The 15926-nt window shown below is 37.5% G+C and overlaps 1 protein-coding gene across 2 annotated transcripts in view; it reads right to left on the bottom strand.

Moving 5' to 3' along the window:
• The window catches only part of DCTN4 (dynactin subunit 4), a 39399-nt gene that overhangs the window by 14533 nt on the left and 8940 nt on the right, over positions 1-15926 (bottom strand). For both annotated transcript variants that reach the window (XM_036750676.1, XM_036750677.1), the window contains exons 3-4: positions 12324-12502; positions 2552-2595 (exon numbers count right to left, since the gene is read on the bottom strand). In XM_036750676.1, the coding sequence (XP_036606571.1) occupies positions 2552-2595; positions 12324-12502 (223 nt within the window). The remainder of the gene's footprint in view (positions 1-2551; positions 2596-12323; positions 12503-15926) is intronic.

Raw genomic sequence — 15926 nt, 5'->3', positions numbered from 1 at the left:
AGGTGCTATAAAATTCCTGCCCTTAATTTTTCATTAGATTACTTTTGCCTCTCAGGGAAAAGAAGCAATTATTTCTAATTCAATTTTATTTTCAGTTCCAGAATCTCTCTCCCTGCCCTCCTCTGCCACCCACTGAGAAGGCAAGAAATACAAAACCCATTACAAATATGAAGTCATGCAAAACAAATTTCTGTATTAACCATGATCTTAGTGGGGCAAGGGGAGGGAAAACAGCAAGAAACAGAAAGAGGGAAAAAATGCTTAACTTTGTACTCAGAGACCATCAGTTCTCTCTTTGGAGGTGGACAGCACATGACATAATGAGTCCTTTGGAGTTGTGGTGGGTCATTGTATTGATCAGTTCTAAGTCTTACGCAGTTGATCAGCCTTACAATATTGCTATTACTGTGTACATTGTTCTCCTGGTTCTGCTCACTTCACATTGTATCAGTTCATACAAAATCTTCCCAGGTTTTTCTAAAACCATCCCCTTCATCATTTCTCATAGAACAATAGTATTCTATCACAATCGTACTTGTCCAGCCATTCCCCAATTGATGGTCATCCCCTCAATTTCCAATTCTTTGCCACCACAAAAAGAGCTGCTATAAGCATTTTTGTACAAATAGGTCTTTTCCCCTTTTCTTTTATCTCTGGGATAGAGACCTAGTAGTAGTATTGCTGGATCAAAGGGTATGCATAGTTTTCTAGCCCTCTGGGCATAGTTCCAGATTGTTCTCCAGAATGGTTCAACTAGTTCATAGCTCCCCCATTAGTGCATTAGTGTACTTGTTTTCCCACATCCTCTCCAGCATGTCATTTTCCTTTTCTTCCATCTTAGTCAATTTGATGGGAATGAGGTGGCACCTCAGAGTTGTTTTAATTTGCATTTCTCTAATTATTAGTGATTTAGAGCATTTTTTATGTGATTATTGAAAGCTGTGGTTTTTTTTCCTCCTCAAACTGCCTGTTCATATCCTTTGACCATTAATCTACTGGGAAATGGCTCTTTTTCTTATGAATTTGGTCCGTTTATCTATATATTTGAGAAATGAGACTTTAATCAGAGAAACTTGTAACAAAGATTTCTGGGGCAGTTTACTGCTTTTCTTCTAATTTTAGCTGCATTAATTTTATTTGTGCAAAAAAACTCTTTAATGTCATGCAATCAAAATTATCCATTTTACCTCCCACAAATCTTTCTATCTCTTATTCGGTCATGAACTCTGAAGCAATTATTTCTAATGATAGGTAGGCTTTTAAGTCAAGAATCTATAGTCAACTATTGCTAAGCCAAAACAAACAAACACAACTCATGAATTGATGAAAATGCTTTTTTGGGGTAAAGTATATCTGGAAGCTTAAAATACTTTGAAAAAGAATTCATAATGTCAGGGAAATTAATTTCAGACTCAGAGATCTAGAGCTCGATTGGAACCCCAAAGTCATCGAGACTAACCCCTTTATTTTAAAAATGAGACTTATCTATGATGACAAAGGTAGTAAGTAGCAGTAAGGATCTGAACCTAGGTTCTCTAATTTCACACCCAGGCATTTCCACTACAGCATACTGAACAGTCCTGAATATTTTATAGTACTCTAACACAGGCGAGACATTCAAATATTTAAGATACTACTATAAAATGCTAAAAAGAAATTAATTTTCTCAGGTTTCATCTTTTATATTTGAAGGACTGTGTCCATAAGCCAGCAATGCAATAAAAATGCACAGAACTACAGAATCTCAGACAAGACAGGTTCTTAGAAGGCCTTAAGTACAACCTAGTCCTTGACAAGAATTCCCTTTATAATAACCCCTGACAAGAGAGCTTCAACTTAAAAACCTCTGGTGAGGGGAAACTTACTACCTCCCAAGGCAGCCCACTCCATTTTTGGGACAGCTTTCATTGTTAGGAAGCTTTCCCTTATACTGAATCAAAATTGGTCTCTTGACTTCCACTTGTTGCTTTAAGTTCTGCCCTCTGTCCTCGGGGCCAATGAAGTAAATAAAACAAATCTCATTTCCCTCTCATGGGATAGTCCTTACAAAAACTGAACACAGTTACTATGTGTGTTTTAAGTTTTCTCTGAAAGACTTAGAGGCAGTCTGGTATAACAGACAGAATTCTGGATTTGGAATCATAAAACACTGGTTACAATCTTGGCTTTGCTTGTGTGACCTTGAACAAGTCAGTCATCTCCTGTATGGTTTGACTACTTGTAGGAAAAATAAAAACACCAGTATTAAAAAACACTTGTTATTTCACAATTCACTAAACCTTATAGAATCATAGACTTGAGAGTTGAATAAACTGATTGTTTTCTTCTGAGTTCGGTCAGGAAAAGACCAGGGAAGCTTTTTACTTAAAAAAAAAAAAGAGAAACACAATTGCGTACAAGAAGTGTTTATTCATTAAGGCATCTTAATTGACTGATTATACTTATCAGTCTACAAAGCAAAGACCAGTTCCGATCAGTTTCCCCAGCCTTGCCTAACTGAAGCATTTCCATTTTTCTATCTCCTCTTACTGTCTTCTATTCCTTTACTTACCCTTTGTGTGTGAGGATTTTCAGGTTCTTGCCACCCACCACTGGCTGAAAAACAAAATGAAGTCTCACATGAGACCTTAAAAAGTACTAGAATCACCAGCTCCTGTACAACTAGCATCAAAATCTCTCTAAAAAGAGGATGAAAGTTTTTCATGACAAGCTTGAGCAAAATGTACCTCCTAGCCACCACTTCAAGTTTTCTAAAAACTAATAAGACATCTTATTTTTAAGAACTAGAATCATAATACTTCCCCACATTTTTTTGGAGGCTGATTTTTCTAAGAGGCTGCGTTCTCCTGGCAGTTTATTTCTTTTTGAGTCAAGAGGAAGGCATGTACGACACAAGAGAAATGGTTTAGTCGAAATAATATTTTAAAAATCCAAGTATTTTGCCTAATTGTTTCTCCTGGCTTCTATTAAAAAAACAACCACCAACAACCTTATTTTTAGCTACAAATTATAATAATCTCAATACCAACAATCAAATAAACAAAATGACATATTTTGATAGGTATATTACACACACCTATATATATTACATATATGTAGTATAACAAATAACATTTGCTGTCTGTACTATTCTCATATTTTTCAATCATGCACTAAAGATTTCTTAATTTTAAATACATACATATATACACACATACATATATTCATATTCAGAGTATCTGTTATTAGAAGTTCTGCTTGCTTTGCTTTATACAGCTCTTTTAAAAAATTCAACACTTTGAGAGGCGTCATTTTCTTATTTGAAGTTTTTTCTTCTTCTATTACACAGTACAAATTCAATGGGTCTGTTTCCTGACAAGCAGATTATTTTAATTGAACTATAGCTGTTTCAGAGCTTCTCAACTATAAAGGGAAAATAAAACTGCTCTTCATCCTTAATAGCTGCTCCAAGTGAATTATTCCTGTCAAGGTGCTATGTCCAAGGAGGTAAAATGCCAGAAGGTAACAGAAACTTTTGATATGTCTGTCATCTCTCTATACTGCCTTTTGTTCATTCATATAAATCTTAACTGGATGGACTAACTCAGAGAGCAGTAAGATATCAAAGAGTCTGGACAGATTACTGAATTTTGTTTCCTTTCCATACCAAAAATAGCCACAATTTTTTTTTAAAAGAGAAAAATAGAGAAATGATATTTGCTGAAAAGAGGTTCTTTTTGGAGACTGTACTGTTTCATTAGCCCAGCACTCCAGTGGATGAGTGATCTCTTCCATTTGGGCATGACTCTAAAAGTAGAGGCCACCACCCACCCATGCCTGCTCATCCTAGGCATCCTATTCAGGATCCCTTGACGTTGCATACGTACAAACGGAACGAGTCAGTTATCACTGGCTCTCAGCAACAACAAAGATAGCTAACATCACATGTTGTTGACTGTGTGCCAGGCACTGTGCTGAGCACTTTACAAATGTTATCTCATGTGATCCTCCCAACAACCCTATGAAGTAGGTGCTGTTATTATCGCCATTTTACAGAGGAGGAAACTGAGGCAGGCACAATTAAGTGACTTCCCAGGATCACACAGCTAGTAAATGTAGAAGGCCATATTTGAACTCTAGTCTTCCTCACTTCAGACCCAGCATTCTATCCACTGAGCCACCATCTACTCAATGTGATCCTATGTGATCAGTCCACCTTTGTCTTCTGATTGTACATTTCTTTCTTTCTTTTATAATTTCTTACTCTCTCTTTTTTAAACTTCAGTTTCAATCTTTGCCGGCCTTTCTTGGGTAACATTTGGGTAAAGGAGGAGACATACGGCACCTGGGAATTTTTTTGCCAGCGGAGGCAAGTCTAGAGCCAGCCTTGGATTCAATCACTCAAACTTTTGGTCATAGAGGTACCGGACAATCAGCCATGACAACAGCAATGCCTACAATTTCATGTTCTTAGGATCATCAGATGAGGAGTCTATGAATTGGGAGTTCCAGTTTCCCATGTTTTCTGGGTTCCAATTGGATTGACTTGTTAGTTGTGGCCTTCAACTTCTCTCAGTTAGGTCTCCAATATATTGGGTCTCTGGAGTGACCCTCTTCCATCTCAACATTCCTCACTGCCAAGAGCATCTGGAAAGGAGCCTTTGTTTTTGGAGTCTGCTTCACGGAAATCTGCAGGCAACTATCCCGCTTCAACCCATTTATATTCAGGAGATGAAAGGGAGCTGCTTAGATCAAATACATCTTAAGATATAAACCCACACTTCTACTACCTACAAATAATTTAATTCTTAACAAGCCTTTCCTTTCTACCTGAATTATACTAATTGCCCATTAACATCTGAGTATTACTGCCTTCATTCCTGGACTGGCTCTGCTCTGCCCCTTCCTGACTAATACTGATTACACAATAATTTGATAACAACCTTTACACTTCTCTTTACGTACTTCCTTGTTTGTAATGTGTTGCAATCTGCTCATATCTAGGAGCTAATTAGATACTTCAGTCCTTTGAAGACTGAAAAGCTGTCCCTTTCTTTCAGGAGAAAAAAGCTTGGAGGGAGGAAGGGACAGGAGAGGTCGTGAAAAACTTTTACAATTTTCCAAAGGCATGCCAGCTAGTTCTTACTGTTCAATTCTGGGACAAGTTCATTGACAGGTGCAAGAATCATTAATAGATGTATTTTCTACAGTGGTATGATATAAGATAACCCCATAGAAACAAAACAAAACAAACCCCTGCATTTCTATATGTTACCACCAAGAATTAAGAGAAACTGATAGAGGAATATTATTTATGACAATAAAATGCTTCAAATATTTGGGAATTAACTTATCAATACATACAAGACACCTATAAAATGGCAGCTGCGAAATTATTTTGACACATCATGGAACAACCTAACAAATGGAGGGATATCTTCTCTTCATGGAAGATAAGCAAATACATTAAAAATACAAATACTTTCAAAGCTAACTTACATATTTAATGTAATATCAATCGAAATACCAATAGATTATTTTTATAGAATTAGATAAAATCAAAAGAAAATTAAAATGGATAGATAATGGACAAGAATGTGAAGAAGAGTTATAAAAAAGAAAACAAGTAAATGGGGACTATCACTACCAAATATAAAAATGTGTTACAAAATAATTATAACTATCTGATACTCAAAAAAGAATAAGGAAATGTATCAATGGAAAAGAATAGCAAACTAAGAAACGGAAATTAATAAACATAAAAGGCTAGTGTTTTATAAAAAACCACTGGCAAGTAGACTCTCTCATTTGGTAACAATTACTGGTGACACAAGATACTTAAATGGCAAAAAGAAAAAAAAAAGATTTAGCACCACAACATACTCAAGACAATAGATCCTACTCAGATTATCTATTTAAATATAAAGAAATTATTAAAAATATGAAATATAAAAGAATTAGGTTTTCAACTATAAAGAGAGCAGAATTTGAATCAAATGAATAAATTGAGACAAAAATCAATGAGATTGATTACAAAAAGCAAAAGGATTTTACACATCCAAAAATAGTATCTTTAAACCAAAAGAAAAAGATTGAGAAAAAGATTTGCGGCAGAGCCAAGATGGCAGCAGGAAAGCAGGGACTTGCTTAAGCTCCCCCCCAAATCCCTCCAAACACCTGTAAAAAATGGTTCTGAACAAATTCTAGAGCTGCGGAACCCACAAAATAGCAGAGGGAAACAGATCTCCAGCCCAGGAGAACCTGGATGGTCCCTGGGAAGGGTCTATCGCACGGTGCTGAGAGCAGAGGGCAGCCCAGTGTGGGCTGTGCCAGGACAGACCAGACCCGGAGTCAGCCAGCTGGAAGACGCCTTGGGGCCATGAAACAGTGAGCTGTGGCAGTTACCAGACTTCTCAACCCACAAACGCCAAAGAACAGGTTAGGGGGAAACTGTGGGATCGAGTTCAGAGCCGTCTGGCCTCTGGCTCTGGGGGTGGAGGAGGTCATGCAGTGGTGGCGGTAGCAGCAGCAGGAAGGTCCTGAGGCTGCCTCCAGAGTGCCAGCTTCAGCGGCTGCCCGAGTCCCCACCTCACACGGTGGGAGGAATCTAGTAGCAGATCAGAGCGGGAATGCAAGGAGCACTTTGTGGGCACAAAGGCGGATTCTCTTGCTGTGCCCTGCTTGGATCTGAATTGCGGTCCTGGTTGGCGGCTCTTGGGGGAGGAGGAGCGCTGCTGTGACAGACCCTGGGGTGACGGTGGAGTAGAAGTAGCCCTGAAAACAGCAGTGCTTGGACCCTTTAGGGACAACGTACTCTCTACTCTATAAGCAGTCATATCCTGACAAAAAGCTCAAAGGTCAAGTAGTTGGCTGGGAACATGAACAGGCAGTGAAAACAAACTCAGACTCAAACTCAACCTCTAGATTCCTTTTTTGGTGACAAAGAAGATCAAATCATACAGCCAGAAGTCATCAACAAAGTCAAAGAGCCTACATCAAAAGCCTCCAAGAAAGATATGAATTGGGCTCAGGCCATGGAAGAGCTCAAAAAGCATTTGGAAAAGCAAGTAAGAGAAGTAGAGGAAAAACTGGGAAGAGAAATGAATGATGCAAGAAAACCATGAAAAACAAGTTAACGACTTGCTAAAGGAAACCCCAAAAAATACTGAAGAAAGTAACAACTTAAAAAATAGACTAACCCAAATGTCAAAAGAGCTCCAAAAAGCCAATGAGGAGAAGAATGCCTTGAAAGGCAGAAATAGCCAAATGGAAAAGGAGGCCCACTGAAGAAAATACTACCTTTAAAATTAGATTGGAGCAAGTGGAAGCTAGTGACTTTGTGAGAAACCAAGATATAAAACAGAACCAAAGGAATGAAAAAATGGAAGACAATGTGAAATGTCTCACTGGAAAAATCAATGACGTGGAGAATACATCCATGAGAGATAATTTTAAAATTGCTGGACTACCTGAGAGCCATGATCAAAAAAAGATCCTACACATCATCTTTCAAGAAATTATCAAGGAAAACTGCCCTGATATTCTAGAGCCAGAGGGTAAAATAGAAATTGAAAGAATCCACCAATCGCCTCCTCAAAAAGATCCCAAAAAGAAAACTCCTAGGAATATTGTTGCCAAATTCCAGAGTTTCCAGGTCAAGGAGAAAATAATGCAAGCAGCCAGAAAGAAACAATTTGAGTATTGTGGAAACACAATCAGGATAATACAAGATCTAGCAGCTTCTACATTAAGGGACTGAAGGGCTTGGAATATGATATTCTGGAGGTCAAAGGAGCTAGGATTAAAACCAAGAATCACCTACCCAGCAAAACTGAGTATAATCCTCCAAGGCAATATATGGACTTTCAAGCTTTCTCAATGAAAAGACCACAGCTGAATAGAAAATTTGACTTTCAAATACAAGAATCAAGAGAAGCATGAAAAGATAAATAAGAAAGAGAATTCATACGGGACTTACTAAAGTTGAACTGCTATGTTTATATTCCTACATGGAAAGGTGATGTGTGTAATTCAGGAGACCTTTCTCAGTATTAGGGGAGTTAAAGGGAATATAGGCAGAGGTCACAGGATGAGTTGAAGATGAAGGGACGAGATCTAAAAAAGTGAAATAAATTTAAGGGGTGAGAGAGGAATATATTGAGAGAGGGAGAAAGGGAGAGATAGAATGTGGTAAATTATCTCACATAAAAGTGGCAAGAAAAAGCAGTTCTGTTGGAAGGGAAGAGGGAGGAATGAGCGAATCTTTCTCTCATTGGATTCAACTTGAGGAGGGAATAACACACACACTCAACTGGGTATCTTACTCCACAGGAATGTAAGGGGAAAGGAATAAAAAAAAGGGGGGATGATGGAAGGGAGGGCAGATTGGTGGAGGAGGTAATCAAAAGCAAACACATTTGAAAAGGGACAGGGTCAAGGGAGAAAATTGAATAAAGGGGGACAGGACAGGATGGAAGGAAATATAGTTAGTCTTTCACAACATAAGCACTGCGGAAGTGTTTTGCATAACGATACATGTGTGATCTATGTTGAATTGCTTGCCTTCCTAGGGAGGGTGGGTGGGAAGGGAAGAGAATTTGGAACTCAAAGTTTTAAAAGCAGATGCTTAAAAATTTTTTTTTTCATGCAGCTGGGAAACAAGATATATAGGGAATGGGGCATAGAAATCTATCCTGCCCTACAAGAAAGTAGGGGAAAAGGGATGGGGGGGAGGGGGTGAAAGAGGGGAGGACTGACTGGGGAATGAAGCAATCAGAATATATGCCATCTTGGAATGGGGGGGAGGGTAGAAATAGGGAGAAAATTTGTAACTCAAAATCTTGTGGAAATCAATGTTGAAAACTAAAATTAAATAAGATATATACAAAGACTCTAAAAAAAAAGATTTGCAATAATTAATGAGCTAAAAGTCTGGCATCCCAAACACATATCTAAAAGAGTAATTATTAATTAATTAATGTTCAAAGGGCAGAAACAGTTCAGTTTACAAAAGGAAGAATTAGAAACCATTAACTTGCATGTGAAAAAATGGTGCTCTAATTCCCAAATTATAAGAGAAATGTAAATCAAGATAAATACAAAATGCTACCTTCCATCAATTAGAATGACAAAAAAACCCCATATATAACCCAATGTTGGTGTGGCTAGGGAAACAGACCCTCTAGTACACTGATGGTGGGTCTGCAGACTGATAGAGAACAATGTGTAAATATGTAACAAGTCACAAAACTGATTGTACCTTATGAACCATAGATTCTATTGCTAGATTTCTACTCCAAAAACATCATAAAAAGGAATTAAAGTAGCAGATAAATCACTTGCACCACCACCAAGAATTAAAAGAAAATGACAGAGAAATACCCTTACAGAAAGACTTGTATAAAGAAAAATATTCCTAGATGCTCTATTTATGGGAGCAAAAAAGAGAAAGCAGCCTGTATGTCTAACAACGGGAGAATGGCTAAATCAGGACCTGTTAATGTCATGAAATATGCTGCCTTATCAAACAGAAAAATATGAAGTATACAAAGCAATATGGAAACACCTTTACAAAGAGATGTAAAATAAAATCAACAGAACTAGAATTGTATACATACTGTTTACAATTATAATGAAAGGAAGAAAGAAAGGAAGGAGCAAGGAAAGGAAGAAAAAGGGAGAGAAGGGAAGGGAGGGAGGGAGGAAGGAATGAGGAGAAAGTAAGGGAGAAAGGGAGGTAGGGAGGGGTAAGAAGAAGGGAGGGAGAAAATAAAAAGGGGAGGAAAGGAGTAAAGTGAGGAAGAGAGGAAGGAAGAGAAGAAGGGACAGAGGGAGGAAGGAAGGAAGGAGAGAAGGATGGGAAGGAGGAAAGAAACCAGGTCCAAAGTAGCATGTAGACCTTGAAGGAGGAGTTGAACCAGAGAATTATCTTTGTTTGTTAGTTATTTGTTAATTTATTTGGCTATGCCTTGTTAAAAGTTAAAGATTCATATAAACTTGTGTTGTATTTTTGTTTCTTTTATTGGCTAACCTGATGATACTTTTCTTTTTAAAGTTGCTTCAATGATCTGGAATGTCATTGATGTGAGCATTCCCTTAATCACAACTCATCCATATCTTCTCATCCTGTGTGACTCCTGTCCGTGTTTTTTCAATGTATTCCATGGCAGTGTCCACCTGACATTGTAAGGTTCTTCCTCTAGATCTCTTGATTTTGCAAGGAGAGCAATCAAACACACAGGATGTCTGTCAGTTACACATCAATGTTGCTACGTGACTGGGCTACTTCCTTTTCCAGTCATACCTCTCTTGGATCACAGGAGTATACTTCAAATTGGATGGGATCTAAAGTCATCATCCTATAGCAATTCTTTACATGGTTTGTGGATAAAAGTTGTGCCTCTTCCTGCCATGCCTGTGCCATTCTGGTGCATTTGGTTACCTGCATCTTAAACTGTTTAGAGACTAGGGCATTCATTCCTTGACTTACCACCACATCAATGATGTTTAAAAAAAAACAAAGAACAGAGAAAGACTTTGTTTCTGAGAAAAAAAAAACTTATGGTCATTAAAATACTGCACAGTATTCTAGGGGCAATTTAGTCAGCTTTCTTCCCCCTGTTTGACTTTGAATACAAGATACTGTTTGCTAGACATCTGTCTTGTTTGTCCACGGTACGTCTACCAATAGATGAGATCTCTGAGATTTCTATTCAGATGCATATCAAAGTCTGGACAACAGATATTCTTCATCCAAGTTTTTCCTGTGTGGATCATTACGTCAAAGTGTTCTTTTTTTAATTTCTAAAAATTTATTATTTATTTTTTTAACATTTAAAAATTTGTTTGAGTTCCAAATTCTTTTCTTCCCTCTAGCCCCTCCCCAAGCCACTGAGAAGGTAAGCAATAAATCAATTATACATTTCCTTATTAGCCATGTCACCAAAAAAGCAAGAAAAATAAAGAAAGTGAAAAAAATATACTTCAAAATGTACTCAGAGTTCATCAGTTCTCTTTCTGGAGGTAGAAAGTATTTTTCATCATGAGTCCTTTAAAATTCTCTTAGATCATTGTATTAATCAGAGTAGCTAAGTCTTTCACAGTTGATCATCCTTACAATACTGCTGTTACTGTGTAAAATGTTCTCCTGGTTCTGCTCACTTCACTTAGCATGAGTTTATACAGGCCTTCCCAGGTTTCTCTGAAACCATCCCGCTTAGCATTTCTTACAGCATGATAATATTCCATTATAATCATATACCCCAACTTGTTCAGCCACCCCCTAATTGATGGGCATCCCCTCGATTTCCAAATCTTTGTCACCACAAAAAGAGCTGCTGTAAATTTTTTGTACATATAGATCCTTTTCCTTTTTTATTTAAAAGTCTCTTTGGGATGAGAAGTCTCTTTGTAGATGAGAACAAAAAGGTACAAAAGGAAATGGAGGAGGAACTGGGATGATTAGGATTAAGTAATCTTAGAGGAGGTAGTATAGGTATGCTGTTTGAACGAAATAATAATTCAATAATCTGCTTCAATTGTATTGGGTAACAATTTAATATCCTGAAATTAAATGAGGGTTAATCAAAATATGGAATAGATTCTAGAAAAAATTCAGAATACCTCTATTCTGAAAAATTTTAAGAAGAGTGGCTTGTTAAACACACACAACCCCATACAAAAGAATCAAATACTAAATCTACCTTATAAACTGGACCAGGTTTAAAGAAATTTTAATCTACATATACTCAACTATTTCAGAATTTGTAGAAGCCTTTACCTAGGCTGGGCAGCGCAGCAGATAGAGAGCCAGGTCTGGGGTCAGGAAGACTCAACTTCTTGAGTTCAAATCTGGCCTCAGACACTTAGTAGCTGTGTGACCCTGTCACTTAACCCTGCTTGCCTCAGTTTCCTCATCTATAAAATGAGCTGGAGAAGGAAATGGCAAATTACTCTAGTATCTTTGCCAAGTAAACCCCCAAATGGTTTCATGACGAGTCAGACATGATTGAAAAGACTGAATGACATTACCTAAGTCAATATTAATTTCAACAAGGTTAGTCAACATACATTAAGCTCCTATTGTGCACCTGCATATATAATGATGGAACCAAGTTCATTATATTTCCTTAACACTTCAGAAAATTAAGTAGTAACTATTTGGCCTCAGGCTGTACATTTGTGGTTCTAAACTTTACTTTGAACATGCTTAAGACAATGACAATGACAAAATTCACTGTACTTTCTGTTCAGAAAGCTATTTCCAATTAGGCATTATTCTCTGAACAAAGACAGCTTTATAAAAATGTTCCCTGACACTTCATAACAAACTCAACCTTGCTCACCAACAGACTTGTCTGCCATGCCCACATCTCTAGATGTCCAACGACAAAATCCACAGGCCAGGTAATAGGCTTTCTTCATGGTGGTCTTGGCTGGATCATCGGGAAGCTGTGTGGGAATGCTTGTAGCCCGAGTAGAAAGAGTATGCATACAGCCAGGACAGTCAAAACAGTTAGCACATCTGTAACAGAGAGAATACACCAATGTGACTGGAGTTTGCCTTTACAAAAATATTTTTCTTGTTGTCTTCCCTTTTCAACAGCATCAAACTAAACAGATTTAGGAGAGCTACAGATTTACTGATCATCCTACATTTTCATAAAGATTAAAAGGGGTTTCACACTGGAGGAGTGAGATAGGAAGTTAAAAAAGTAACTTGAGAATTCTGAGAAATTTTGCTAGGAAAAGAATTGTATGTTCACTGTATCAAAGAAGAAACAAAACATTACAAATGACACTGTGGAGGATTTAATCAATCAAAAATTTATTAAGTACCAACTGCATCTCATATATTTTACTAGGCCCTGGAATATAAATACAAAAAAAGAAACAATCCTTACTCTCAAAGAGCTACACTGTAATGGGAGAAGATAATGTGTATATATATTAGTATATATAAAATAAACCTCTATAAAATATAGAGGTCACTAGCAGTTGGGGGAAAAAGAAAAGTCATCCTGTAGAAGGTGATGATTAAGTTGCATTTTGAAGGGAATAAGGAATTTTATAAAATGGATAGGAGAAGGAAGTGTATTCCAGGCATGAGGGAGAGACCATGTAAAATCATGGAAGTGGGAGATGGAGTACCACGTGTGAAGAACAGAGAAAAGGCCAGTTTGGTTAGACCATTAATACAGGAAGGAGAATAAAATATAATGAGGATAGAAAGGTATGCTGAGGCCAGACTGGGAAGGGATTTATATTTTATCCTAGAAGCAATAGGGAACCATTGGAATTAACTGAGTAGAAGAGTGATATGGTTAGATCTGCATTTAAGGAAAATCACTGTCAGCTGTGTGTAAGATTACAGTAGGGAGAGACTTAAGGCAGGGGGACCAATTAGAAAGTCATTTCAATAGTTGAAGTGAGGGGCAGCTAGGTAGCACAGTGAGTAGAGCACTGGCCCTGGGGTCAGGAGGACCTGAGTTCAAATCCAGTTTCAGACACTTGACACACTAGCTGTGTGACCTTGGGCAAGTCACTTAACCCCAATTGCCCTGCCAAAAAACCAAAAAATAAAAAAAAAATAGTTGAAGTGAGAGGTGATGACGACCTGAACTAAGGTGGTAGCAATATGAGCAGACAGAAGGTGTCAGATGTGAGAGACACCATAAAGGTAGAAATGGAAAGATATGACAATCAATTAGATATACAGAAAGAGGAGCTGATGATAACACTAAGGTTACAAACCTCAAAGATGGAAAGAATGGTGGTCCTTTCACACAAATAGTACAGTTTGATGGGTTTGCAGGGAAAAATAATAGGTTGTTTTGGACATATCTCTGGGATATCTAGTTTGCAATGTCTAATAGGCAAGCAAGTGATTCAGAATTGAAGCTCTGGAGAGAAACTGGGGCTAGATGCATAGATTTATTAAGTCATCTCCATAGAGGTGATATTTAAACCCATGATAGCTGATGAAGTCACCAAGAAAGTATAGAGAGAAAAGGCAGTCTAGTACAGCCTGGAAAACATCCACAGTAGGGAGATATCAAGAGTGATTCAAGGGCCCTCCACAATCTTACACTACTTCATCTTTCCAGCGGTACCTCATACTACCCACTACCACACACTCCATGCTCGGTCACCCTGGACTACATGCAATCTCCCATGCAGGTCAGGTAGCATGCTTCCATCTACATTCAGACTCTATTAGTTCTTTCTCTGGAGATGGATAGCATTTTTCATCGTGAGTCCTTTGGAATTGTCTTGGATCACTGTATTGCTGAGAAGAGCTAGATCATTCACACTTGATCATCATACAGTATTGCTGTTACTGTGTACAATGTTCTCCTGGTTCTGCTCACTTCACTTTGCATCAGTTCAGATAAGTCTTTCCAGGTTTTTCTGAAATCTGCCTGCTCATCATTTCTTACAGCACAGTAGTATTCCATCACAATCATATACCACAATTCGTTCAGTCATTCCCAATTGATGGGCATCCCCTCAATTTCCAATTCTTTGCCACCACAAAAAGACAAAAAAAGACACAAAAAGAGCTGCTATAAACATTTTTGTACAAATAGGCCCTTTCCTCCTTTATTCTTTGGGACTAGACCTGGTAGTTGTATTGCTGGATCAAAGGGTATGCACAGTTGGATTACCCTTTGGGCATAGTTCCAAACTGCTCTCCAAAAAGGCTGGATCAGGTCACAATTCCACCAATAGTGCATTAGTGTCCCAATTTTCCCACATCTCTTCCAACATTTATTATTTTCCTTTTCTCTCATATTAACCAATCTGGTAGGTATGATGTGATATTTCAGAGTTGTTTTAATTTGCATTTCTTTAACCAATAGTGATTTGAAGTATTTTTTTCATATGACTATAGAAAGCTTTGATTTCTTCATCTAAAAACTTAGGCTACAAAATTTTTAAGATCTATTCCAACTCTAAAATTCAGCAAGTTTAGGAGTTAAATAAGAATTAACCAATTTTAATGTTTTAGTTTAGAGTGTATTTATTGCCAGCACTACATTAACAAAACATGTTAATAATTTTATCTAATAGTGTACATTCATGGCATCTAAGCTCTCAATCATTAGGACAAATAAAGTATTAGCAATCCAGTACTATTTCTGTAGTCAACCATAATTCTGATGCAGTGGATGAAGGTGAGAGAATTAGGTTAAGCTATTTCCAGGAAAGACAACAGCTCCCAATTTTTCTTTTAACAATGCTACTGAACATGTTCACTGTGATCTTGAGACAACACTTGAATTATTACTGATTGTTATGAGCACTTACCTGGCTCAGATCATAATCACTGCATACAGTTCCTACTATAAAGGAACCTAAATATTCACAGATGCAAAGTTTTTCATACCTCCACCCTAAAATGAAATTTTATTTTTAATTTTTTTCATTATCAACTAAAAATATCAAGACATGAATTGAAAATGAATTTCAAATTCTTTAGTTCTTGTGGATTTATATGCCTACAAGGGCAGTACTATAGACCTGTTAGAACTTATTCTTAGAATATCCTCTCATAGAAATATTTACGATGATACCTACTTCACATTGGTTTCAGAAAACACAGAAAGAACCAAAAAAGACTTCTGATTCTACCAAGGTCTACATTTAAGTTCCATTCTCCTTCTTCTGGCATATTCAAGGTGGAACTGCTGTACAGGAGAAACCATGAAACAGAACCAGTATGTTACCATAGGACATTGGTTTCCAACAGATTGAGACCAACTTGTTTGAGACCAAGATCATATAAATGGGCTAGAGAGATGTTTCAAAGGATTCTCTAGAAATGGTACTTCCTAGTCCAAATATGGGGCAAACAGAAGCCCTAGTAGAAAGGAGTTCCTGCCCCATGCTTTGTCCCTCCTGCTCCGGACTACAGTCCAAGTCAGAGCTGGACTAAAGACACTCCC

The sequence above is a fragment of the Trichosurus vulpecula genome, chromosome 3 (assembly GCF_011100635.1).
Source record: "Trichosurus vulpecula isolate mTriVul1 chromosome 3, mTriVul1.pri, whole genome shotgun sequence".
Taxonomy (NCBI): Eukaryota; Metazoa; Chordata; class Mammalia; order Diprotodontia; family Phalangeridae; genus Trichosurus; species Trichosurus vulpecula.
The sequence above is the reverse complement of the archived record's forward strand: the minus strand, read 5'-3'. Positions and strand labels throughout refer to the sequence as shown.